Here is a 27,060-nt window from a genome sequence, read left to right on the forward strand (position 1 = left end):
TGAGGGTATAAATGTTGGATTCTTTTTTATTATTTCCACCAAACGTGGCAGCATTATTTGCGAGCCTCATACCACTCCTCAATACGAGCCACACAGACAGAAGCAGCTGTGGCCGTTTTACCAACCGAACTGGTTGAAACTGTCTGCTGCGCAGAATGCATTCTGCACGATCCATAATCGCGAGACAGCAACACAAGTTTGGAAAACTTTCAAAACAACAACAACAACAATAACAACAAAATATTCTACAAACCAACATAAAACAGCTATGGCAATTTTCTATGTACACAAGCTACAAAAACAAAACCGGCAGAACATCAGAAATCAACGAACATCCTCGATCGAAAGCCTCGACAAACAATCACCACCATGGGACCTCGAGTCTCAAACACAAGTGTAATATCTCAAACTTGTTGGTGCTCTCTCGCCAAGGTTAGGAAATAGATTTTACTCGTATAATAACATCCTCGCACGAAAAAGAAAAATCTAATTGAAGGTTTCTGTTTTGTTTTATCAAACTTAGCATTGGAGTAAAACTGGAAAGAAAAACATTTCAAACTTCCAGCTGTGGGGAAAATAAACAAACAAACAAACAATATAGTCATCGGCCTTACGACAGAATGGTGCAATCATGCAGAGCCATGTACTCCAGGCTGGGACTCGTACGTTTTAGAGGTCGACAAGGGAGTCGTAGACTGAGGGAAGTCTGGCATTGCGGCCGAACTGGTTATCACTGTAAAGTCTGCCCTGCCGGCATTGGGTAGGCCACCGGCACCTGGGACCAGTGGAATGGAAGGCATGGTTCCGGTAAATGGAAGGACTGGGCCTGGAAAGGAAGTGGCAGGTAGGGAGGCAGCATGTGGCAGAGTACCAGGCATCATGAAACCGGGTAGAGATGTGGGTATGAAACCTTGCACCCCCGTCAAGTCGAGCTGTGGGGGGAGAGCTGTCGGGAGACATGACGGTTGAAATCTTAAAAATGTGCGAATGTTCATGATGATAAAAAAAAAACTTGTATAGATTTATTTATTTAAATTGATACAACAGTAAATGGGTTTGATACGTGCTGTGCAGAAGAGGGTGTTTCAGCCAAGGTACCTGTGGTTGTCGATAATGGATTCAGCGAAATATTTAGGTTGGGAATATTGGGAATGCTAGGCTGCGGCGGCAGGCCACCTGAAAAAGAAGGAAAAGCAAGACGAATACCAAAACTGAAGGACAAAGCACAAAAAAAATAATAAATAACCCCAGAGATGTGATACAACGAGACATTCCTGTGTCAGTGCAAATACATGTTCATTTTAAAACCATTTTTTTGGTAAGTAGTACAACCATCAAACGAACAAGTGATTGCTGTCCCAGATAAGACTGCACGATTATATTTATCATTACTTATAACTTCAACAAAAGATTCCAAATTAAATGAGAAAATAAGATTTGACACAAATGTGCCGATGGGTATACAGTATCTCCGCCTGTGTGACACTTAAACGCACTTTTAAGTTTTATCTCAATGTGAGAGAGGTGGTTGGGAGCGGGGAGGAGAGATGGTTGTGGGGGGGAGGGGTAGGAGAGGGGGAGGGAGGCAGAGAGACCATCAGATGCTTCCAACTTGAGTTATAGTCTTTGAAATAATTTTCTAATGGCATATGACCTTTCACCCGTTGAACCCAAAATGGAATCAGTTCAACTTAGTTTTTAATAGCCCAGTGTTGGCTTAACGGTCAAGGTGGTGAGCTTAAGACGTCAGGGTCTTGAGTTTGAGCCCCTTGTTGTGCCACTAAATAATACCAGGTCGTTTGACTCAGCCTGTCAAACTTCCAAACTTGGCAAAATGAGCACCAGTTTGCTGGAAACAGCCGTGCTCCCAGCAGCGATAAAATCAGCAGCCACAGGCTGCATATGAAACCAGAAGGGCACTCGGTAGAGCGCATACCTCCGCCACGTAATGCATGATCCACGAGAACATATCGGGCCCAATACATTTTTTTAAATATCATGCTATACAGTACTATGTATCATTTTAGGCCCTATCTCTCCAATGGTGAAGAATCCCTTTATAAATTCAATAATTCTCGTATCCAGGTCCAGATTCGGATCTTCAACAAAATTTAATCATTTCTTCCTTGTCACACACCCAACCTGTCCACCACTTGCTATATATTGCTATATATCGTGCTATATATTGTTTTTGGCCCAATCTTTCAATGGTGAAGAATCACTGAAAAAATTCTAATCGTCGGATCCGGATCTTCACTAAAATCTAATCCATCCATTGGGACCATACTCTGTACAGAGCGTTGGTGCTACCGAAGCAGTCTCCTGGACTATTGGGCACAATCCTGGATGGGTCGCCACTCCGACGCAGGATACTCCAATGGCTCAATCATCCCAGCAAGCTGCTACTCATTTTGGTGACCTCGGAAGGATGACAGGCCGAGTCAACCCCACCAGGTGTTAATTCAAGCAGGATTTGAACTCAAGACCCCGTATCCCAAGCCAACACCAGGCATACACTCAACCTGCCCACCAAATTTCATCCAAATCCGTCCACAACGTTTTGAGATATCCTGCACACAAACAGAGAGACAGACAGACAGGGGTGAAAACCTAACCACATTCCACCTTCGGTGGCAGAGGTGAAAAGGTGAGGAATCAAGTTCACAGTTCTGTTTCAGCTCTAATGGTCACATGCCATTCACAAAGTGATCAATGTTTGAAGAAGCCCCTGATTGGCAGTCAAATAAAGGGTGTCCATTTAGTCCGTATGCAACTTTGAGCTTTTATAAGTTTTGATGTACAGAAGATAGAAACAAACGATAAATGGTGCATGAAAGAATAATTCATTCAGTTTTTACTAAATATAGTTTGAAATTTTGGGCTTCAACACAACCACAATCTTTCCGAATGCATGTCAATCCGATTTTCCAACTTGTCGTTTCGAGTTTCAAGCGACGACAGTTTGAAGCGACGGCTGAACCTTGGGAATGGCATCCTCTCTCAATCGTGGCGGATAATCACAAGGCCTCACCATCTCCGTTGTTTCATAACAGTGCTCCGTATAATGTTCCGAGCACAAACGTGAACATTTTGTAGGCCTGATCCACGTGCAGGTATTTCGGCAAAACCTCGTCCAATTTGTGTCAAACTTACGGTCTTTCAGCCATTGGTGAAGCATGAAGCCATCTCGGTTTGTATCACTATACAAGCACCGAGGACGCATCGACTCGGCGTATTGGTGGAAAACCAAAAATTATTCGCAGTTCGAGTTAAATCGTACTGCCATGTAACCCAGAGATGGTGCGGATGCGGCGGTCAACATCCTGATGCAACGTCACGGCTCACCCGAGGAAGAAGATGTCGACTTTTAATATCAAATTTACCCACTTTATAGTTTGGAAATTGGAAAAAAGACGTCATTATCTGTTTTGTAGGGTATCAAGGGATAGATTACCTTCGAGGGATAGATCTGAGCGTTTGGGTTACCCTTGAAGCACAAATAGATGCAAACTCGATAGGTGAGAACCCATGTCTCCTCCTTACGGGCAATGCTTCACCAAGGGTCAGAAGGCTGTATTTTGGTTTGATTCTACTCGATCGGTCAAGCGCAGGCAGCTTGGAGGAGCACTCATTACTCACACAGCGGCCTTGACGTTTTGTCCACTCTTTCAAATCGGTGTAGAGACACGTCGTACTGTCGTAAAACAAGGGATTGGGATGGCAAAAGATACGCACCTGCTGGGACAGTGGCAGCTGTTGCCTCCAAGGGTAGCAGTGTGTGGATAGGATCATGTGCGGTTGTGCAAGCAGGGACTGTTGTGGAACCTGGAAAAAACGAATGATAATAATAGGAAACAAATAGCTCCGCAAAGCAGGCGTAACCCCTCAGCCCATGCATTGTAAAGGGAAGCAGTGATATCACGATGATGCAGTCAGTTCGAGCACGTTGGACGTCATATCGAAAATCAATCAGACTTCAAGATGGCTATCGGGGCGGCTCGTGAAAATCGCAGCGCGCCCATTTTCGAAAGGAACCTTCCTCTACTCAACCCCAACACACCCTGCAAAAATGGATTTAATCGGACAAGGCGTTCTCCTCGAAATTGACGGAAACCAAAAGTTGACAGACGGACGCCCGGACAACGCTTGTGATGACAATACCCCCCTTTTCAGCCCAATTCGGGCTGAGGGGTAAAAAGGTATTGACATCACATCTCAGATAAAATTGATGTATCCTCCTCACCTCGCCCATCCGATAAAATTGATCCAAAAGCTAAGCCTTCCTTATCAGTGCAAGAAAGAGAAAAACAAAAAAGTTTTCTTTGAAGGTGCATCAGTTGACAGGTGCACGAGTGAATGATGCAAGTTTGTAACGAGGAAACTTCTGAGACTGTAAAAAACAAAACCGAAAAATACACGGACTTTGTGCTTTTCATTTCATTCATTAATGCTGCATGTGAAGACGTAAGATCGATTGGAGGGAAAGAGCCACTCACCTGCAATCATGTCGAGTTTCATGGGCTCAGCGCCTGGAGGGGGCATGGTACCGCTGATGGGCAGACCACTCAGTTCTGGGGGCAAACCTTCACTCGAGATAGGCTGTGGACAGCCACCACTCGTAGAAAGCTGAACCTGCAAACCACACAGCTATGCTCTTCTCCCGTTTGATAGCCATTCAAAAGGCAGGATTTATAAAAATAAATAAAATCAGAGGCATAACTGACCAAAGGCCTCTCTGCGAGAGGGATCACTCCCTGAATCTCGTTGTAAAATAAATTTATTGGTTCGCTCTGTCATCAGTGCCACTGCATATGCTAAACAGTGAAGAGTGAAACAATTATTCTTCAAATGGAAGTTGAACTTCACCAACACGTGTCACACGATGCTCTTGCTGTCGGAGTGGGATTACCAATCCCAATGACGAGTTAAGCCTTAAAAGGTAAGCATTTCACCTTCCACACTTGCCTCAGCAGTCCATTCTGGGTTCGAATCCTGACTCGGCTATAAACTGTCATCCCGGTGATTCATCAACGTGTGTGCCGTCCCTCAGATCGACAAACTGGGCGTCTCGTCTGTTGGCCTTAGACGGTGGACGTTGAAGACCGTACGGTCTTTCACGAAGAATTGGTGAGCAATCACCGGCACCCTGACCAAATTACAAATTCCTGCACACTCGGTCAAGTACCTTGCGTCGGAGTGACGACCCGTCCAGGCAGAACCGAGGCTCTCTATCGAGCACGGTACATGATGAAGACGACGACGTTTCGATTTCACCCTTGTGATCAATGTCAAACGACCACTCAACCCTACATAAGGCTGACCTACCGACTCTTCATGCATTCAATTCCCATATTAATACTGCCAATCAAAACAAGTGGAAGTGAGCTCTGATGGTACCAAGATGTGTCATCTTTATGATGGAAACAAAGATGACAAACAATGGACTGGACACTAGCTTAAAGAAGTGTGAAAAAAAAAAAACAGAGGGCAGGAATGCATAAACACAAAGGAATTGTAGTGAGGATTTGGAAAGGAGGAGTCATTAAATGTTCTGTCGAGAGAATGTGCCATGTGGTCTCAGTATGACGAGGGTGGACCTTCGTGTTCGGCAGTCGCCAAATGGACAGCCGATTTTAAGCAAGACCTCATCACGTCAAGCGGCATTTGTGACCGAACAACAAACTGTCGCTAATGCTCCCTGCATCGATCATGGAACATCAGCACATCAAGATTGCCAAGATATCCACAGAAGTTGGAATACTCGAGGAAGTGTTTGCACTGTCCCCACCGATACGCGGGCATGCTCAGAGACCTCGGCAAGACGAGGCTCCCGAAACCCAACCCGAACTCGATCAAAAGCAACGGCTGGCACCATGTCATGAGCTCGAACAGTTCAGGGCACAACCAGCCAACTTTATCACGAGTCCATTAACCGGCGATAAAACGCGGCTTAACCACTGGGATTCCAAAACAAAATTGGAATCCACACAATGGAAGCACAAGATGTTAACACCACACAAGACATTTGACACCCAACCCTTTCCCAGCAAGATAGTTGCCTCCATTTTTTTGTTTTGTTCGTTTCTGGAATGCCAAGGGAATCTTGTCGATCAAGTATATGCCTCAAAACTACAATCGCAGGGGAATACTACACCAGCCTCATGCAAAAAATACAGCAAGCGATCAAGAATAAGCAGGGAGGGGATCGTTCTCCAAAAGGTGTGCACTGATCTGACAATGTGTCAATGCATAAAGCACGTGCTGGCTGCATAGACAGCTGCTCTTGACTGTAGCTTCGAGCAGTTGCATCACGCCCCTCCATGCAGTCCCAATGTCGCGCCGGTGACTATTTTCTGTTTCCGGATTTGAAGTGTGGTACCAATATACTGAGGATTAGGAACCGACTGAAGCAACCAAGGCATGTTTGGCGTCGCAATCTGAAAACTTAGTTTATACCGGCAAAGGATTTGAAGGACAATTTGAGCGTGTGTACACATGCAAACAAATAGGGGAGGTGTGTGTGTACCTTATAATCATCATATACCACACTCTATTCAGAGTATACGTGCTGCCAAAGCAGTTACGAAGCTACAAACCGGTAGGGTTGCCGCCAAAGCTCAGAAAGTCAGGAATCTGTAATTTGTCAAAGTTCTGGCGATTACCCCCCCTTACTCTTCACAAAGGACACCGTGTGATCTTTAGCGTCCACCAACCAATGCCAGCAGACGGGACGCCAAGTTTGATGGCACACACATTGATGAACCACCCTGCCTGTGAAACACCGGGATGACAGTTTATAGCTCGGTCGGGATTCAAAGCCAGGCCAGACGGCTTGGAGGCGATTGTGCGTACCTCTCGGCCATCCTGCCAGCCATTGCTTCTCAGATGTTTCCAAACCCCTGTGCGACAATTTCCCCAACATTTGCTGTAGCATATTATTTTAACACGTGGAAGGTCAACGTTACGATAAGAACTTTCAATTCTCAATCAAAATGATGTAAAAAAAAAAAAAAAGAAGGAAATACTGAAGCTTTGGGCAATCGAACGTCGTCTGTCCCATTTGGCAGGGAGATTGGCAGAGCTGGGACTATATTTGAGCTGATGCTCTGGGGAAATAAAATCCATTATATTTAAATACAGCACCTTTATTTTATATGTGCAGAATGGAAATAAATATAAAAAGGGTCCATAATCTCCATGGAACCACACCGAGTTGGAATTAATGATCACACGATTCTATAAGGCCTCAAAAACAAGGAAATGAGACAATATGGCCCATCACCACCGTGCTGCACTCCAGAGTCAATTTTTGCTGCAGTTCTAAATCACAATCTTGACATTTTGCTGCAAGTGTAAATAACCTGATCTTGATCAGGCGACCCAACTTATTTGTTCCGTGGGAGTGCTGCTGACGCCAAGTGCCGGCACAAAACAAACCAGAAAGCATTTGAAAATGCAAGACACGTTCGCTTTCTATTCGGACTTGTTCTTCCATATGCTAAAGTTTACCTTTCATTCGTCTTCATCTGACTTTCGTCTTCCCGCACAGGTACTGGCAGCGCCACACCCCATGATACAGTGAATTCATGACTCCCCAGGCCCGACCCAGGCGTCTATTGACCTCTGACTCACAGCCAGCAGAGACATGAATATCACTGCCAAGGTAAGTGAATCTCTCCATGACCTCAACATCCTCACCACAAAGAGGCACAGACAGGACAACGGCATCCAAGATGTCATTGAAAGCCTGGATCTTAGTTTTGACCCAGGAAACCCGTAATCCCAGCGGCTCAGACTCCTCATTCAGCACCTCGAGGGCCCCCAAAAGGATATCTAAAGTCTCCGCAAAGACGACTGCATTATCTGAGAAATCAAGGTCAGAGATCTTGACATTCCCAAATGGTGCACCGCAGCTTGATCTTTCCGATATCCTCTCCAGAATCCAGTCCATACAGGTGCTGAAAAGTGTGGGGGCCAGTACACACCCCTGACAAACTTCAGTAACAACTGGAAATAAGTCAGAGATGGTACAGCACTCTCAGTACCAGAGTAGAGTTCAGACATCAGATCAATCAGTTTTGGTGGCACCCCACGAAGACCAAGAATCCTCCAGAGGGCATCCCAATTCACCGATTCGAACGCTTTACAGAGATCAACATGGGCTGCAAGCAGCCCCGGCCGAAACTCTCATCTGCATTCGGTGAGGACCCGAAGAGCAAGGATACGGTCAATCGTTGACCTCTTTAGTGTAAAGCCTGACTGCTCTGGACGCTGGTGCTCAAGCAGATGGTGGCGAACCCTATCAAGAATTATCCGAGCAAAGACCTTGCCCGGCACTGAGAGCAGCGCCACCTCTCGGTAGTTGTTGCAGTCTTGGCGATCACCCTTCCCTTTCGAGAGAGGGACAACAAGGCCCCTCTTCCAGTCAGTTGGAATGATGCCTGTGTTCCAGGCAGAGCACAAAACTGCATGCAACGACACGAGTGCAGCATTTCCACCAGCCTTGAGAAGTTCGGCATGGATGCCACAGATCCCTGGAGCTTTGCCCTGTTTCAACTGGTTCACCGCAGCCCGTGTTTCCACAAGCGAAGGTGGACCACAGTTGATTGGAGCATCAGCAACAGGGATTGTAACACCCCTGACGTTCAATTAGACAGATGGTGGATCAGCCTGGTACAACCGCTCAAAATAACCGGCCCAGCGGGCCTTCACTTCGGACTCCTCTGTCAAGACCACCCTCTGCTCTAACTGCAGTTCCCTGAGGGACGGGCTTGGAGGAACGTAATGAGTGAATTCTCCTGTAAGCAGGACAAGAATCCCTTGACCACAGGTGATGCTCCACTCCCTCACAGATTCCTCGCACATAGGCCTCCTTGTCCATCCTTAGCACACGTTCAGTTTTACGCCTCAGCTCCCTGAACAGCTCAGCTCTGCCATTCAGCCTGGCCCTGCAACTCTGGTCAATGGTATCCAGTGTCCCTTGAGAGACAAAATTCTTCTTTGCCCTGCGGTGAGTTCCAAGACATCCATCGGCAACATCAAGGATGGTGGTCTTGAAGGCACTCCACAACTCTTCAGGACCTCCCAAAGCACCCAGACTTCTCAAATCTCCACTCAGCTTGTTCGCAAACTCCTCAGCTACTCTCTCATCCCTGAGCTTGCCAACATCCAGCCTAGGCTGGGATGGTACCATTCTCCTGGATTTAAGGTGCAACTTCAGAGTTTCTACAACAAGCCGGTGGTCAGTATTGAGGAACTGAGCACTCCGGTAGACCCTGCAATTCTGGATCATCCTCCAGCGACCATCAACGAGGACATAGTCAATCTCCTTTGCCAGACCGCCAGCATTGGCATACCAAGTCCAGCGATGAGCTTGTGGGTGCTGAAACCATGAACCAGCCACCCTAAGTCCATGACGTCTTGCAAAGTCAAGGAACTTAGTGCTATTCTGATTCATAGTTCCTGACCCATGGGGACCAACACACACCTCATAACCATCCCTATCAGTTCCAGTCGATGCATTGAAATCCCCCAAGACTAGAAGTGTATCTCGTCTGGGGCACTGATCAACCAGACTCGAGCGTGGCGGAGAATGCATCCTTCACGGTGAGATCACTCGCCTCACTCGGAGCATAAACAGAGACCAGGGAAATCACACCGAAGGAGTGACGAATCCTTAATCTCATAATACGCTCGTTGACCGGTGTTACCTCAATTATCATTGGAGTCAGCTTATTGGACACAGCTACAGCAACTCCTTGGGTATGGTAACCATCAGACAACCAGACCAATAGTAGGTGTAACCACCCACCATGATCTTTCCGCAATCTGGTCTCCGAACCTCAAAGAGTGCTGCAATACCGATGTCCAAACGCTTGAGCTCAGATGATAACAGACAGGTGATCATCCTCTCTTCGGGATAGGACATTCCAGGCACCCACCCGAAGGGACCGCCTCAGGTTTACCCAAGGAGGCCGCCGTCTGGTGGACGACACCTCAGCACCACTCCGACACACTCTCCCGCAATCTGACCCGGGAATGTTACCCCATGGTTTCCCTCCTTTCATCAAAGATTGGGGGTCCCGAAGGCTTTGCCCGAATCCCATCATCCGGTGAGCTGCCCTGCGAAGGGAAGCTGCACAGGAGGTACTCCCACGGAGTGGGTTTTCAGATTTTTTTGCGTTTTTGCGTTTTGCGGAATGAAGGGTTTTACGGTGGCCGGAGTGCAAATCCTGCCAACAACCTCCTCATAAGAAGTAACCCAACTGCAGGAGGACGTCCACAGACACAGTTGGGCATTAGATATGGATGGCCGTTGGCTCACAAGGAGCTCCTCCGCACTTTGACAGGTTTTGTTTTTAATCCTGCTGGGTGTCCATATCCAAACACTCTCCTCACCAAAAACCTGGTGGGGGAGACGGTTGAGTCGCCGACAACCCGACCATGGAACAGGTTAGTACAGGTTTACATGATACCTGTAAGCAAGTCACAGATCTAATCTGGCCTGACCTGACACCTATATTTCAGTGAAATGATTAAATTCCATAACTTAAATTTGAGTAAAAACACAAAATGATACGTAGACGAGAAAGTAGATTCTCGTTTGTATAGAATATGAACCACAACATATTGTGATGTGGCTTGCCATTAAAGGTCCATGACATTGCACCTCGAGACTTTGTAGAGATTAGATTGCTGCAATGAAAATCGAATGACGCTAATAGAGGACTCCATGGCAAGGTTTGAAGATTAACATTTTTTTTATTTTTTTTTTAAAGAAGGAAACCATTTAATTAATGTGCCTTGTAAGTTTTCTTCAAGGGAAATTTAACACAAGAGGCCATTCAGCCCATCACACCTGTGCAATGATCATTAATTTATGGTTGTCCATCCCAAAGCCATCTGTTTAAAATGCTGAGTGTCAAGCAAGGAAGCGACACACACCGTTCTTTAAGTCTTTGGTACGACTTGGCCGGGGGTTTGAACCACCGACCTCCCAGACTCGGAGTGGACGCTCGAACCATCACATCACTGAGTCAGGTCAAATTGCGCATGTCTGCCACAGTTCAGCAGCTGCAGTAGTTAAAAAAATTGTTTCTCTACAAATGTATCAAGACCTCCATCCAGAGTTAACATTGACATGTCAGACAAAGAACTGCACCTCAAAATAACTGGCCCAAATAGGTAAACAGACTGATGAGCGATTATATAAAGCAAAAACAGGTGAGGACATGGAAGGTGTGTTGATATAAATAAATAGATATGTGTCGACCTTGGCTAAAAAGAAAAAAATAAATTAATAATAGTAATAATTAAAAACAAACAAAAACTTGTAACATCAGCAATCCACACAGGTCACAAATGGTGTAAAACCTCCATCATGCGAATGAGCACAATATGGGAACAATGTGGGCCAAAACAGCTCACCTCAAGAAAGCCATCCTTGCCAGGGCCTGGGCAGGTCGATACAGGTGATATGGCTTTGCCTTCCAAAAAGGGCCTCGTGGGAATGCGATGGAGGTACCCGTAGCCAATGCCACAACCGAGGCTGCAACAGACCGAAAAGCCAATTGCAGGCAATACCATAACTTTTCAATTTTCTCAATAAACAATTTTCCGAGAATACGATGAGGAAAGCTTCCAACAATCAACTCAAACTGCCGCTTCATCCCCACCTTTATATACCCTAGCAGAGCCAAATGATTTGCATTTACCAAATACCTCCTTATCAGGTGGAAAGGGAATGAAAGCTAAAACCCGCACGCTGGCCAAACTCCAAATTACTGCTCTAACTTACAGGGGGCACTGCATCAGCAGCACTCTCACGCTGATGCGAACCTTTAGCCGGTGCTGCATACAAACGATGACAACAGCAAATTAAAAGTGTGGGAGACAGGGACGGGGGCAAAAAAAAAAAGAACGCTCCGACACTGGCACCCAATTTACAGAAAATAAAAAAAAGAACCCTCCAAAATTCTCCTCCCTTCCCTCACACCAAAAACAAACAAACAAGCAAAAAACACCCACATACCTTAAACATAAACAAAGATCAATTTTATGATATACCAAGAATATGGCTCAGAAAGAAAGCACAAACAACACTTATAAACTCTCTTTTTGTTCACACAATGAAGTCAACAAAGAAGTGCAAGTCTCAGCATATTGTTTTTGTTTTTTTTTGATCACTGCACACAAGTTGGTGGGCTTGAGATTTTTTTTGATTTTTTTTTAACCAGCTCTATTATGGCCATGCCCCAATCTTCTCATCCCTCTGGCTATACCTCGATCCTCCAAAACCTTTCCTTGCTCCCCTACCATTCTTCACAGTCACCGCCAATTCATCCACCGATGCCTTCTACTCTCGCCTATGCAACTACCTTCCCAAGTCGACCTTGGCTATTCCCTCCAATACGTTTAGTCTGTTGCGTAACACGATCTTGTGATCTCGGCCATTTATAATCGCTGAGCTTTACGACACCAGCTGAGACCGTTTCCACCCTTCACCCGCAATTCCTCCTTTTGTGCTCACGTTTCCATTTGCCCCTTTGATGTTGGTATTCTGCGTGTGTGTGTGTGTGTGTGTGTGTGTGTGTGTGTGTGTGTGTGTGTGTGTGTGTGTGTGTGTGTGTGTGTGTGTGTGTGTGTGTATGACAACCATCATACTCATTTTGAATGGGTACTTCCAAAACAGAATGATGGAAGATCTGGGATCTTCAATTGCATTATTTGACAATGAAGTAAAAGTCGTTTTTCAGTTTCCAAGAAGATAGATATTTCCTTTCCAATTAAACACACTTCTTGATTTAAAAAGAAAAAGACAAAAAAATAGAATTTGCACAAATGTGGTGAAGGATTTTTGCTTCCAACCACGTTAAATGTCAATCCTCTGTTACTTTTAATTTCAAGAAAAGGTCACATGAAGAGACACAGACAGAGAGACATAGAGAGAGAGGGGGGGGGGGAGAGGGAGAGAGAGGAGGGGGGAAATATGGGTGGAGCAGGGGGAGGGGAAGGAGTGTACTCCCACGTACGTGCCCCATTGCTCTCTTTTTTTTTTTTCTTTCTTAATTAAGATCAAGTGTCAGTGTGACAGGATGGTGCAGCAGTAGCCACTCAGTATTGGGTTGTCCGCTCTGGGTTTGATTATATCGACCCAACTATAAACCGTCAGAGTGGTGCTTGATTATGCAAGGCATTGCATCACAACTGTGCTGCTCCTCGGATGCACATTAAGCTGGGTATCCTGTCTGCGTGCGTAAGTTGGTGGACGGATAATATCCGACAATCGGTGTCTTTCATGAAGAATATGTGAGTTATTGCTGGCAATGGCCAAATTCAAAATTCCGACCAAATCGGCTCTGGTTAAACGTCAATTTCTGAAAGATTTGGGCAAAAATTCCCCCATGGCTGACCCCACAAGAAGGTGGGATCAATTGTGGCCATAAAAGAAGAGGAAGAAAGTAGTAGCAGTAGTGGTAGTAGTAAGAGTTTTATTTTGAGTATCACCAACATACCTTCCTTCACCACCCCAAGCACCATTGGGAGTGATGACCACCTCACGGCAGTTGTCCGTGTCAGAGTTATAGACGAACAACTTCAGTGGCTTTCCCTCATGTGTTTCGATGAGTGAGAAAAGGTCTTCAGACTGAGGATAAGGAGGGGATGAGAAGAGAAGTTGAATGTCCACATTTCACTCAAAAGGAATAAACATCACCACCAACGCTACTCAAGTTCCCAGAGCTCTTAGACAACTTAGGATTTAGAATACTTCTCAGGAGGAATTTAATCACCTCATTCAACACAGCATCTGCCCCGATTATGTAATCCGATTGTGACCTCAAGCCTGCCAGCGCTGCAGGAGAACTCAGTTCAACATCCTGAAAGCAACCAAGGGAAGGGTCGAAAACATTGTGCAAGATCTATGCACGTCCAACCAAGGTCTTATAAACATCAGGTTAAATAACAACGCTGTACAGCCACAAGTAGAGGGAGCAAATCGCACATCTCATTGCACTCGTACCACCTTCCTCACAACCACAATGCACTCATTTCGAGCTTCTGACCAGGATATGCCAGACATTCTCGTTGGCTCCTTGGAAGCTGCAGAAGCGGATGCTGACCCCGAGCAGACCCTGTCCACCCCATGTGTTGCTGGGTGTGATGGTAACCTCACGAACTCGCAATGTCTTGCTGCTGTATACGAGCAACATCACAGACTTCTCAACATTTGCTTTCAGCAGATCCTTCAGCATCTCGTTGTCCTTGTCCTACTCAAACATAAGGGGAATTGGGGGGGGGGGGGAGGTGTAAAGCAAAATTTTAGGTTTCGTTTGTTCATCGCCCTCATGTCATCAAGCACAAAAGTCAAGGGGTTACAATCCTGGATGGGTCACCACTCAGTCACAAAGTACTTGACCGAGTGAGCAAGAATTTGTAATTTGTTCAGGGTGCCGGCGATAACTCGCTAAGGCCTAAGTCACATTTGCCACAGCAGCCGTGGGGTCTCCAAAATCTACGGCCACCAGCAATTATACGGCAGCCGCAGTATTTCCACGGTCACACAATGTTGCAGTCACATATGTTGTTATTTTTCGGGGAGCCGCACGGCGTATTTATAAATTGTGGAGACCGAAAACGTGGGGTTGCCGTACGGTCTTTGATTTGATGTCGTACGGTGACCTTAGGGCGTCCCTGCGGCGGCCATAGAATTTTCAAGGCAGACACAAGGAAGCCTCAAGGTGCCCGCAAGGCGACCGTAGGGGGCCCTAAGGCGAACGTGCGGCCAGACGGACGGTAACGAATGGGTTAATTTTCTTTTTTAACCAGTTTTTTTTTTTTTTTTTTTTTTTTTTTTTTCGGCTTGTCGAATTGCTACAGCGAACGTAGAAATGAAAAAAAAAGTTATAACTCCGTGTTATAATTCCACGGCGAACCCTACGGCCTGTAAAAGATAGCCAAACGGCGTAGGGCCACCCTGAGGCCACCGCAGAAACTCTGCGGCCACCACACGTTTCTGTCAATTCAGAGGGCATACGGCCGCCGTATCCTTGCCGTAGAGCAAATGTGACTTTGGCCTAACTCTTCGCGAAGGACACTGTGGGATCTTTAACGTCCACCAACTAATGCTCGTAAACATTGATAAATTACCCTGTATTCCGAAACACTAAGATGATAAGTTTATAGCTGGGCCGAGATTCAAACCCAGGCTAGACAGCTCCGAAGCAAGTGCACATACATCGAGGAAAAGTGGGTTTCAAACCACGGGCCACATACGGTCCAAGTGACATCCTGCTTTAAAAAAGGTAAAGTAAAAATGCCAATTTTTTTTCCTCAACCAGAAATTGTAAAGTAACCAACGAGCATGCTCTTAAAAAGTCACGTGCCTTGGGTACAAGTAACTCACAAATCAAAACTCCTAGATTTTGTAAATTATAAAATAGCATCTGCAATTTTTTTTTTTAGAGGGTTGGAGGTAATTACACGCGCACACACGCGCGCACTTTATTGACCTATTTTCTTTTTCAGGGTTTGGTGGTGTTATTGTGGTATTTGTTCCCTGGGATTTATATCTCCATTGCTCAACCATACCATTGACAGTGAAGCAGAAGACAAAAGTGGTGGCTCTGTGGTATGAGCATCGACTCCTATAGAGAAGGACTGGAACCTCACGATCTCGGGGTTTGTAACTTGAGTTTGAAGGATTAACTTGAGTCTGGGGCTAAAATGACTTCTAGAAGGGCTAGAGACACGATCTCGGGATACATATAGGGGTTTTTGAGGACGGCGAGTTCAATAGTGTCATTTTCAACACCACCTGAGGTCATCTTCAAGGTCAAAAGGTCATATTTCAAGGTCAAATTACTGAATTTTGGTATTTTTTGCCCGTTTTTGTGTCTAACTCAAAGATCAAAACTTTTGTAAAGTCTGTGACAAAACATGACATTGTGCACCTACTTGCTGATTTCTATCATCGTTAACTAATGTATGTTTTGTTTGTTTCTCTTTCAGAAACTGTCTAGCTGGTGATCTCACAGGATCTTTGTGTTGTTTCCTGCTTTGGTGACAATATGCCACATCGTTGCAGCTGCTTTGGTTGTAGAGGAAACTATGATGGGACACCTTATGTAAAGGTCATATCCTTCCAAAAAGATCCTGAGGAGAGGGAGAGATAGATATTGGCAATGCCAAATGAGAAAGAAAGCTTGAGGTGCTAAAAGGAGATATATATTTGTGAGACATTTCAATTGTAATTGGGTGTCAGTTAGGGGTGGCAAACGACCCAAAGAACCCCCATCAATATTTCCTGGAGTACCGAAATTAGCTTTGAAGCAGGTGACCTCAGCCCCACACCCAACATCATCTTCTACGACAAAATCAAGAGCTAAGAAGATACAGGCAGCTGATGAGGCTGCAGACAATATCCAAGATTTCGACCACTTCTGTGCTAAAATCAGCTCCTATTTTCCTGGCTTTAACGTCATAAAAGACCAGGAAAACCTTTACCTGTCAAGAACTGATGCAACTGGACAAACTGTCAAGCAGTTCTTTCATTTCCAACAAGTTCTCACCTTTTGGATTTCTATTCTTGAATAAAGTTGAGAAAGATGGCATTGAGGTGCCCAAACGACTTTTTCCTTTGCAGAAGAACAGCCTGCTCTCAAAATGGTCCCAGATTAGATCCATACCTGACCAGGTAAACATCTATGAATGCACAAGCAAGGAAATTCTTCAGATTGTAATAAGCCAGCTCTGTTGGATGACTGAGGCACACAAGCTTCCTCATTTCACCTTCCTTCTGTCGCAGCTGCATCTTCTGGCAGAGAAAGACTTTGACTACGTTCTTCCTGCTATATTTGCAGATGAAGCCTTGGAAAAGTTTTTCGGCCAAGCCAGGCAAAGAAGCGGTGGAAACTTCTACATTTACATAGTTGACATTATGGCTGCAGCTAAAATTGTAAATCTGCAAACACTCATTAAGCATGACATTATGCCCGAATCTAGTTCTCGTGTGATTGATTGCAACAAGAACTATACAACTTCCATAAATCCAGATGAGCGAAGTGAACTCATTGACGAGATGACTCCTCAAGACACTCAGGATCTCTTGGGGTCTGATGATGCCCTTAAGCATAAAGTCGTTTATTTGGCCGGACACCTTGTTCATAAATATGGCGATAGCACTAGTATGGAGAAGATCATTGATGATGAAGATGGTAACAAGGTGTCATCTGAGTTTCTAGATAATTTCAATAGAGGTGGATTGAGTGTGCCGACGATGTCAACCATCTTTTTTGTACATAATGCCTATACAGGGGTTTCCTTATTTTTTGGAGTAGGAGGCTACCATTAAAAAGTAGTAGGTTACCATCACCGCGAGCGAAGCGAGCGCAGCTGTATGGCCGGGGTCCAGGGCCCGCCTAGGGCCCTGGAAGCCGGAGGATCCTAGATGGCTGGAGATGCATTCTGGCATGATTTCTGACATGAAATAGTTCTCATATTATCATGCTGTTGCGGTGGAAAACTCCACAAAAACAGGTGGTTTGGCCTATTCTGGATGTAGTTGCATTAACATACTGACTGACTGGTTGACTGAAATTCATCTCTACTGTAAAGTTAGTTCAAGTCTATGGTACATGCATGTACCTGCGGTACTGGTATTCAGTTGGCCAGTTCACAGCTGCTCATACTTGGCCTTCACTTCAGTGAATAAATGGCAATTTTCAGTGCAAATAACCACAAATAATAACATGTACAAAAGCTGCTTTAAGCTTATAGGCTAATTACTGTATAAATTAAAAAGGCACAACGGGTGACCGTGTATTTTGGAGCCGCATCACTTGACAAAAGCTCAAAATGGACGAGGTGAAACACGTGTTTCGTGAAACAACAACAACGTCGCATTCGCGAGAGTGCAAGTTTAGACCCATTACTGATGGCCAGAAGCTTACCTCCCATGTCTTTGGACTTCTTCGAAAATCCAAATTCAAACAGGGATTTTTGTTTCGATGCCATCATTTCGGCACCGAAACTGCGAGGCCTACAAAGTTTATTTTCTTGAGGTCATTGCTGTATGGTATCAGGGTATCAGGCCAACAGTCCAAAACGAGGCTAAAGCAGAGAATTCTCTATTGCAGGAGGCGTGTTTTAGCTGCTTGTGATATTTTTAGGTCAGTGTTGTGCTAGACCTGATGAGAGTACTAACAGTAAAATAAAGCCCGCTTTTATCGAAATACTAATGTGTTTTCGTCTCGGATTTCAAAGCAGGGGGTGTAGAGATTTCGTGGTGACAAAAAAATAAATAAATTAAAAAAAAAAATCGGCGCTGAAGTAGGCAGCGACCTTTGACATTTTTTCTCTGCGTAGACGGCTGCGGGTCGCCGGTAACCGGCTTCTAAGGAAACCCCTGCCTATATAATTTGAATGACAAGACTAAAATGCATTGCCGATTTCATTTTGCTGAGCTGTTATCCTCTGTAGATGCACCTTTAGCTAGTAGTAATGCTGCATGTACTACTTTAGCTAACATTCTATTGAAAGCTCATGTCGTCAACGTAAGTGACAAAGAAAAAGCTTTGGGATGCCTCAGGAGGCAAGAAAAGCTCTCCAACTAGTGATAGACATAGACATAGTTGTAATAGGCATAGTGTTGTGACATGCATATAATGTTTATGGAATTCGATATATGACAATAAATATCAAAGTTTGACAGCTCTACACACTTGCATCTTATTACAATCAGCCATCTCTCACCGTTTATGAGTTAGACACAAAAACGGGCAAAAAATACCAAAATTCAGTAATTTGACCTTGAATATGACATTTTGACCTTGAAGATGACCTCAGGTGGTGTTGAAAATGACACTATTGAACTCGCCGTCCTCAAAAACCCCTATATGGATCCCGAGATCGTGTCTCTCGCCCTTCTGGAAGTCATTTTAGCCCCGGACTCAAGTTAATACTTCAGACTCAAGTTACAAACACCGAGCATGGGAGGTTCCAGTCCTTCTCTATAGGAGTCTATGGGTACGAGACTAAATCATATGTGGATACTTTCCGGAGGTTCTGTCGGGAATACGACCTCAGAACACGTGATGAACCCACAAATTGTACCATTCATCATATTGTGAAACATTTTGAGCACAATGTTACAGTGTACAACCAGAGCAAGGGCAACAGTGGCAGGCCAGCATCAGTAACCAAGAGCCAAGCCAACATTGACACCGTGCGATAAACGCTCCTGGGCCATGCTCCAGAAGTTCCATAATGATCTAGCCCAAAAGGTCACCCCAAACCAGCTCAGCATGACCTAGTTTATGCAGGATGGTGCACCCCCACATACAGCTGGTGACACCATCACTTTCTTGCGGAAGCTCTTCAGAAACCGCCTTGTTGCCCTGGGTACCGCTCATGACTGGGCACCCCATTGCCCAGACTTGAACCCTCTGGACTACTGGTTCTGGGGGGCTGCCAAGGGCTCTGTCTATGCCAACTGCCCTGCCACATGAGACCTACAGGAAAGTTGGACAGAACTTTGGAGTCAGGATCAATGCCTGTCTGAAATAGGGAAGGGGCACACATCAAGAACGTCAATTACAAGGATTTTGTGTCGATGCCAATTTCAGACCTTGGGCTCTCACAAACTCCAGCAGTGACTTACTACAATAGCAATCAGTGATAGAAAATACCATGTCATAAGCTTTCAAGAAATGTTTGGTTCACGTTCCTGAGGTTTCTCTTTCTTTGTAAATAAACATTTCAAGTTGCATCACACTGTATACACTCAGTGTACAAAACATTGGGAACACCTGCTCTTTCCATGAAATAGACTGATCAGGTGAATCCAGGTGAAAGCTCTGATCCCTTTTTGATTGAGCCTGTTAAATCCCTTTCAAGCAGTATGGATGAAGGAGAGGAGACAGGTTAAAGAAGAATTTTTAAGCCTTGAGATTACTGAAACATGGATTGTGTATGTGTGCCATTCAGAGGGTGAATGGGCACGACAAAAGATTGAGGTGCCTTCGAACAGAGTATGGAACAGGTAGTAAGTGCTAGGCACACCGGTTTGAATGTGTCAAGAACTGCAACGCCATGGGGTTTTTCACGCTCAACAGTTTCCCGTGTGCATCATGAATGGTCCACCACCCAAGGGTCATCCAGCCAAGGGCAGGCCAGTGGTTGAAAACAGCTCATTGATAAAAGAGGCCAAAGGAGGCTGACATGCATTGTGCAGAGCAACAGACGGGCAACAGGATCCTGCAGCGTTAGTCAACTGACAGTCCAGTAAACATTGGTGCCGAAAGACCCATAAAAGAATGCACAACTCGTCATACCTTGACACGAATAGGGTATGACAGCCGACGACCGCACAGAGTTACACTTTTTTCAGCAAAAAACAAGAATGTGTGGTTGCAGTAGGTTAAGGAACGAAAACACTGGACACTGGAGGATTGGAAAAACATTGCTTGGTCTGATGAATCCCAGTACCTGCTGTTTCACGTTGATGGGAGGACTAGGGTATGGAGAAAACCACATGAGTACATGCATCAACATTGCAGGCTGCTGGTGGTGTGATGGTGTGGGGGTGATTTCATGGCACGCATTGGGCCCCTTGATAAAAGTGGAGCGACGTTTTAATGTCACAGGATATCTGAACACCATTGCTCATCAGGTGCCTCCTTTCACATGGCAGCAGTGTATCGATCTGTGAATGGATTTCTTCAGCAGGATAATGCCTCATGCCACAAGGCTAGGATTGTCCAGGAATGGTTCCACACACGTGACAGTGAACTCAACTTACTGCAGTGTCCTGTCCAGTCACTATATCTCAATCCAATTGCGCACCTGTGGGATGAGATTAAACGAGGTGTTTGGAGTAAAAATCCACTTCCAGCCAACTTGACACACCCGTGGGAAGCATTGGAGTTAACATGGGGGAAACATCCCTGTGGAATGCTTTCAACACCTTCTGGAGTTGAAGCCGTTCGGCTGTTCTGAGAGCAAAAGGCGGTGCAACTCAATATTAGGAAGGTGTTCCAAATGTTTTGTACACCGAGTATATAATGGGTTGGCAGGATGACCGAGAAGTACGCACACTCAACTCAATGCTATCTAGCTCGGATTCGAATCCCGACCCAGCTGTAAACGTCATCCCGGTGTTTCACAAGCAGGGCGATTCATCAACGCGTGTGCCGTCCCTCAGATGGTCAGGTGGACATTAAACGGTCGTCGAGTGTGCCGGCATTAGTTGCTGCCCATTAAAGATCCCACGGTGTCCTGCGTGAAGATTGGGTGAGCCATCGCCGGAAAGGCTGAATTTTTTTTTACCAATCACTGCCCCATCTCTTGCTGGGAAGACAATGGCAAACCACCCAGTACAACCCTTGCCAAGAACCAGGTTCAGCAGCACCGACGTTCTGTCATGAGTACGGTCCATGCAATCCCAGGTGGATTACAAGAGGCACGATTCGTCAAAAATACACAGATCCTCAAGTCCAACTACAGGCACGTGCGTCTGTAAATAAAGTGTAACACGTTGACGTCATCAGTCGTTCCACGTCACAAAAACACATTTCAATGCAATGAAGCAGCCTCGGTGGCTTAACGGTTTAAGCGTCCGCTCTGAGTCTGGGATGCCGGTGGTTCGAATCCCGACCGAGATGACACTCAGCATTTAAAAAAAGGAGAGCACGGGCAACCATTGTGCACGCTGGATGAGCCTATGGCTTCCTCTTGCATTGAAGTTCCTTGTTCGGGGAACTCATATTATCATGATCATTAATATTACAATGTCGACGTTTATACCCAAATTTGCCAAGAGGTGAACCGACTCACCAGCCTCGTATTCCCGATTGAAACGATAAAGTCGAAGAAAGGTTCCAGTCCAGCCTTGAATCCCGGTGAATTCTCCTGAACCTGTAAAGCACAATCAAACATGGCACTCAAATAACCACTCGAATAACCACTCCAATAACCACTGGAATAACCACTCCAATAACCACTGGAATAACCACTCCAATAACCACTGGAATAACCACTCCAATAACCACTCGAATAATCACTCCAATAACCACTCCAATAACCACTCGAATAATCACTCCAATAACCACTGGAATAACCACTGGAATAACCACTGGAATAACCACTCCAATAACCACTGGAATAACCACTCCAATAACCACTGGAATAACCACTCCAATAACCACTCCAATAACCACTGGAATAACCACTCCAATACCCACTCCAATAACCACTGGAATAACCACTCCAATAACCACTGGAATAACCACTCCAATAACCACTGGAATAACCACTCCAATAACCACTCCAATAACCACTGGAATAACCACTCCAATAACCACTGGAATAACCACTCCAATAATCACTCCAATAACCACTCCAATAACCACTCCAATAACCACTCGAATAATCACTCCAATAACCACTGGAATAACCACTCCAATAATCACTCCAATAACCACTCCAATAATCACTCCAATAATCACTCGAATAATCACTCCAATAACCACTCGAATAATCACTCCAATAACCACTGGAAAAACCACTCGAATAACCACTGGAATAACCACTCAAATAACCACTGGAATAACCACTGGAATAACCACTGGAATAACCACTGGAATAACCACTGGAACTCCACGTGGACGATGAAGAACGACTTGTTCGCTCAACACCTCATCCGATGACGTCACCGACTCGCTTACACGTCTTCGATTCATTTCCCGGTGTAAAACATCCACTCGGCACCATGACAACCGATTCGGGCCGCAGGGGCTGCAAGGCCTTGAACCGCGCACAGGTAACTCTCGTTAACGGGAGAGCGGCCTTCACTCACATCGTGACACGGATCACATGACGATGTACACACACACACACCAGGCCGTGGCCACACCGCACCAAGTCCCAAACACACCCGCAGTACGTGGTAGCCGTCAGTGCCTCCACCCGGAACGGCAACACTCTGTGAAGAACCCATGGCGCTGGGTCCCGGACAAGGCCGGAACTTCCTTCACTCAACACGACGTGGCGTCGCGGGGCATGCTGGGAACACGATCACGTGACATCAGAGGAAGGCCACGTAACATCAGAGGTAGGCTACGTGGCAAACGGATCAGAAATTTGATGCTTTCGCGCAGTTCGTTGAGGTATAAAATTTAAATACTGATATTTACCGTTAAATTATCAACAGGCTGTTACTGTAGCACTGAATGCTTAAAAAATTTACTCCTGCCGTCGCTCTCATCCGAAACTGACAGTTTAAACGTATTGTGTTTGCTCGCCAACGGGGAAGCGATCAGTTCTCACCTGTCAGGGTCACCTGCGTGTGTAATTTGGAACAGCTTCAATGAAGCCCTGGGAACAAGTTATCCGGGACAGAATGGCATCCTTTAGTTTAAATGTTTTTTTTTTTTGACTTGAAGAGAGCATACGATACACACGACGGAGGCAAGTTCGATAACTGCGGTGCAACGGTACACAGTGTCCAAAAGTCAGAACCTGATAAGATTTGGGTGGTTGGAGTCGACAATCATTCATTTTAACCTTATATAGATCTTCACACACACACACACACACACACACACACACACACACACACACACACACACACACACACACACACACACACACACACACACACACACACACACACACACACACACACACACACACACACATCGACATAAATATATATCGACATATATATATATATATATATATATATATATATATATATATATATATACAGATCAATATATACATATATCTACATCAATATATACATATATATATATATATAAATATATCTACATCAATATATACATATATATATATATATATAAATATATCTACATCAATATATATACATATATAGCAATATATACATCAATATATATACATATACATAAATATATTGTTACGGCTGTAAAAATTCGCAGAGCACCATATAGGTCCTTGGATCAGTTATGTCGATAAGTCTGTGTTCAGATAGATTTCCCCACCGATGTTTAACGGGCAATTATTCGTGTGCCGGGCTGTGATCTTTGAGTTAGTCGTTTTTCTTTTGCTATCGTTATTTTGGAACAACCACCTCAACTACAACCGCATTTCCTCATCACCTCCTCCAAAACCGCATCACCACATCACCGTCATGGCCACCACAAAACGCCAGCCACTCCACCATTACGACAACGACAACCACAACCACCTTAACCACCAACCGCATCACCACACCACCGTCACGACCACCACAAAATGCCAGCCACGCCACCATAACGCCAAACGCACCACCACCGCATTTCCACCTCAGCACGGTTGCGAGAAGCCTGGCATTCATCGGGGGAGAACGGACGATGGCCCCACACCCCCCCCCCCCCAACGACAGAGGATTCCACCCTGCGAGTGGATTCTCAACACGTGCGGAAAAGACGAAAGCTATGGAAAACACAAAAGAAAGGCCCCAATTCGGCGAGGAAAACGCCCTTCTTCTGGAAGTTTCCCACGCGTGCTGGAAGAGGGGGGCGGAAGGGAGGGAGAGGCGCCGTGGAGATAAAAGGGCGCGCTGAACGCAAGGTGTGTGTGTGGAGGAGAGGAAAGAGTGTCTTGTCGGAGTTGTGGGCAGTTGTGTGGAGCCGCGCTGTGAGCTGAATCAGACTGGAGTCTGGAGTCTCTGCAGTCGGTGAGGAGCTGGAGAGAGAGAGGAGCGCAGCGGAGCCAAGGCGCTGCCGGCTGGGCCCAAATCACCAGGCCGTCAAACGAGGCCTGGGCCGGACAGCGGGTCACGACAGCTGCCGTGAGCACGGGACGTCGCAGGTCGCCCCAGCCAGGCACCTCGAAGGTGAAGGTAGCCAGCCCGGTCTCTCGGAGCCTTTGCGGTCTACACGGCTCCGTGTTTATAAAGACCCCAAGGGGTCAAGTCTACCCCTCGTCTGTCCTGCGGTTTTTCCTTTGTTTCTTTGCATGAACATTGTGGTGCCATGTCTTTAAGTAGAACTGTTAAGTGTGTGCATAATAGATAGATACTGTGCTGGCCATTCCATGATTTGAAGCCTACCGTCTTGTTCTTTTCTTCTCAGGTAATTCTGTCATAGCCTGGAGGTATGTTTTGGGTCGTTATCTTGCTGTAGGATGAATCCCCTGACCAACGAGGCGTAGACCAGAGGGTATTGCATTGTGTTGCAAATTGCTGTGGTTGCTCTTTTGGTTCAGGGTGCCAGTCACTCTGTGCAAATCACTGACTGGATCCAGCAAGAGAGCCCCAGATCATCAAAAATTCCTCCTCCACGTTTGACAGTTGGTGTCACACACTGAGGAACCATACTTTGGCCTACTCGACGTCGTACAAAAACCCAGTGTGATGAACTGAAGATTTCAAATTTTGATTCATCAGTCCATAAGACGACCTTCCAGTTTTCATTGGTCCACTGGCGGTGCTTCATGGCCCAGACAAGCCTCTTTTTCTCATTTTGCCATCTTAGCAATGGCTTTCTTACTACCACTTGACCTGTCAAACCTGCAGCCCAAAGTCTTCTCTTCACAGTTGAAACTGAGACTTCCTTACTTCGACCAGTGTTAAGCTGTGCTTGAAGCTGCTATCCTGTGAGCCGCCTATCACAGAAGCTGTTGACTCTCAGAAACTTGTCTTCTGATTGTGTTGTGGCTTTGGGTCTGCCAGACCTCTTCCTGTCAGAGTTTCCTCCAGTTTCCAAGTGATTTTTGATGGTGTAAGAAACTTTACTCACTGACACCTTGGCTTACTTTGCAATTTATCTGAACGAAATCTACACGTTAAAGGGTTATAATGGTCTGTCTGTCTTCCTTTGTTAATTGTCTTTTTCTCCCCATTATGATAGCAATATACTACTTCCTGCAGTGCAATATTGTCCAAATAATGCTTCAGAGGGTGCAGCAACACAGTCTGTTCCAACACTGCTTTTATACAGACAGAGGGTTTGTAACGAATCAACAAAAGTTGGGACACCTGTAGGAATTGTTTGCATCAACTTTCAAGGCTTAATTTACTTCCATTGCTGCAGAACAGCTGCAGTTGCTAACTCATTACTTGTTCCCTGAAAAGGGCCTTTTTAACATTATTCTGACTGAATTACATTATTTTTCAGTTTTTGGTAACCTAAACTTTCTTTTTTAACCTCTGGCAGTTTACCGCTTAGCTTTGTACCATTTCAGGTTATTCACTGGACTTGAACTGCTTAAATTTCAGTAAAATCTGAAAAATTGGGGTGTTCTCAAACTTTTGACCGGAAAAGTATTATATATATATATATATATATATATATATATATATATATATATATATATATATATATATATATATGAGAGGGGGGAGGGGGAGCTAGGAAGAGTGGGGGAGCAAGGAGGGTGGGGGGAAAGAGAGATGAAGGAGGAGGAGCAAGGAGAGAGGGGAGGGAGGGGGAGAGAGTGAGGAGGGAGGGAGAGTGAGAAGGGAGGGAGAGTGAGGTGGGAGGGAGAGTGAGGGAGTGGGGGGGAGGGAAGGCAGAGATATGGTGTGGTGTTAATTATGATTCATACTGTCTCATCAAAATGATTCTGCATAGAAGAACAGTGAAGATGGAAACAAAATAATGTCTGAAATCCATTTTCTACCAGTCATACTATAAATACCACCCAGAGACAAAAACCGCTCGGATGCGTCCAGGGGAAAACTCCCGCCCAGACATAAACATCGCCAGTATACGTTCAGAGACAAACACCACCCGGACATAAATACTGCCCGGATGCATCCGGAGCCAAGCTGCCGAGAAACAAACACTGTCCGGACGCGTCCGGAGACAAACACCACCTGGACGCATCTGGAGGCAAACTCCCGTCCAGACATAAACACTGCCCGTATACGTTCGGAGACAAACACCACCCAGAAATAAATACCGCACAGCCATGTCCGGAGCCAAGCTGCCCTGAGACAAACACCACCCAGACACATCCGAAGACAAACTCCTGTCAGGAAATAAACACTGCCCAGACACGTCTGGAGACAAAGTCCTGTCCAGACATAAACACCACCCG

General features: G+C 45.5%; 1 protein-coding gene and 1 long non-coding RNA gene across 3 annotated transcripts in view; one reads left to right on the plus strand and one right to left on the minus strand.

The window, feature by feature from the left end:
* On the minus strand, positions 1-23,086 carry GORASP2 (golgi reassembly stacking protein 2). 2 transcript variants are annotated; one of them, XM_085892746.1, is made up of 10 exons: positions 22,931-23,086; positions 21,832-21,912; positions 14,064-14,267; positions 13,791-13,877; positions 13,515-13,645; positions 11,428-11,548; positions 4,497-4,632; positions 3,736-3,825; positions 1,099-1,176; positions 1-946 (listed from the first exon to the last, which is right to left on the minus strand). In XM_085892746.1, exons 1-10 carry the CDS (start codon positions 22,991-22,993, stop codon positions 630-632), a joined length of 1,308 nt encoding a protein of 435 aa, XP_085748872.1. In that variant the 5' UTR covers positions 22,994-23,086; the 3' UTR covers positions 1-629. The 2 variants fall into 2 exon arrangements, with proteins under 2 accessions (XP_085748872.1, XP_085748873.1); XM_085892747.1 differs by lacking the exon at positions 22,931-23,086 and adding an exon at positions 22,722-22,751.
* LOC147022134 (uncharacterized) overlaps positions 23,082-27,060 on the plus strand; it is a 17,008-nt gene continuing 13,029 nt past the window's right edge. The window contains exon 1 of the long non-coding RNA XR_015061073.1: positions 23,082-23,107. This is a non-coding gene — a long non-coding RNA (uncharacterized LOC147022134). The remainder of the gene's footprint in view (positions 23,108-27,060) is intronic.

Source organism: Eptatretus burgeri, chromosome 8 (assembly GCF_056783735.1).
Source record: "Eptatretus burgeri isolate ZD-2024b chromosome 8, Ebu_testis_v1, whole genome shotgun sequence".
Lineage (NCBI taxonomy): Eukaryota > Metazoa > Chordata > Myxini > Myxiniformes > Myxinidae > Eptatretus > Eptatretus burgeri.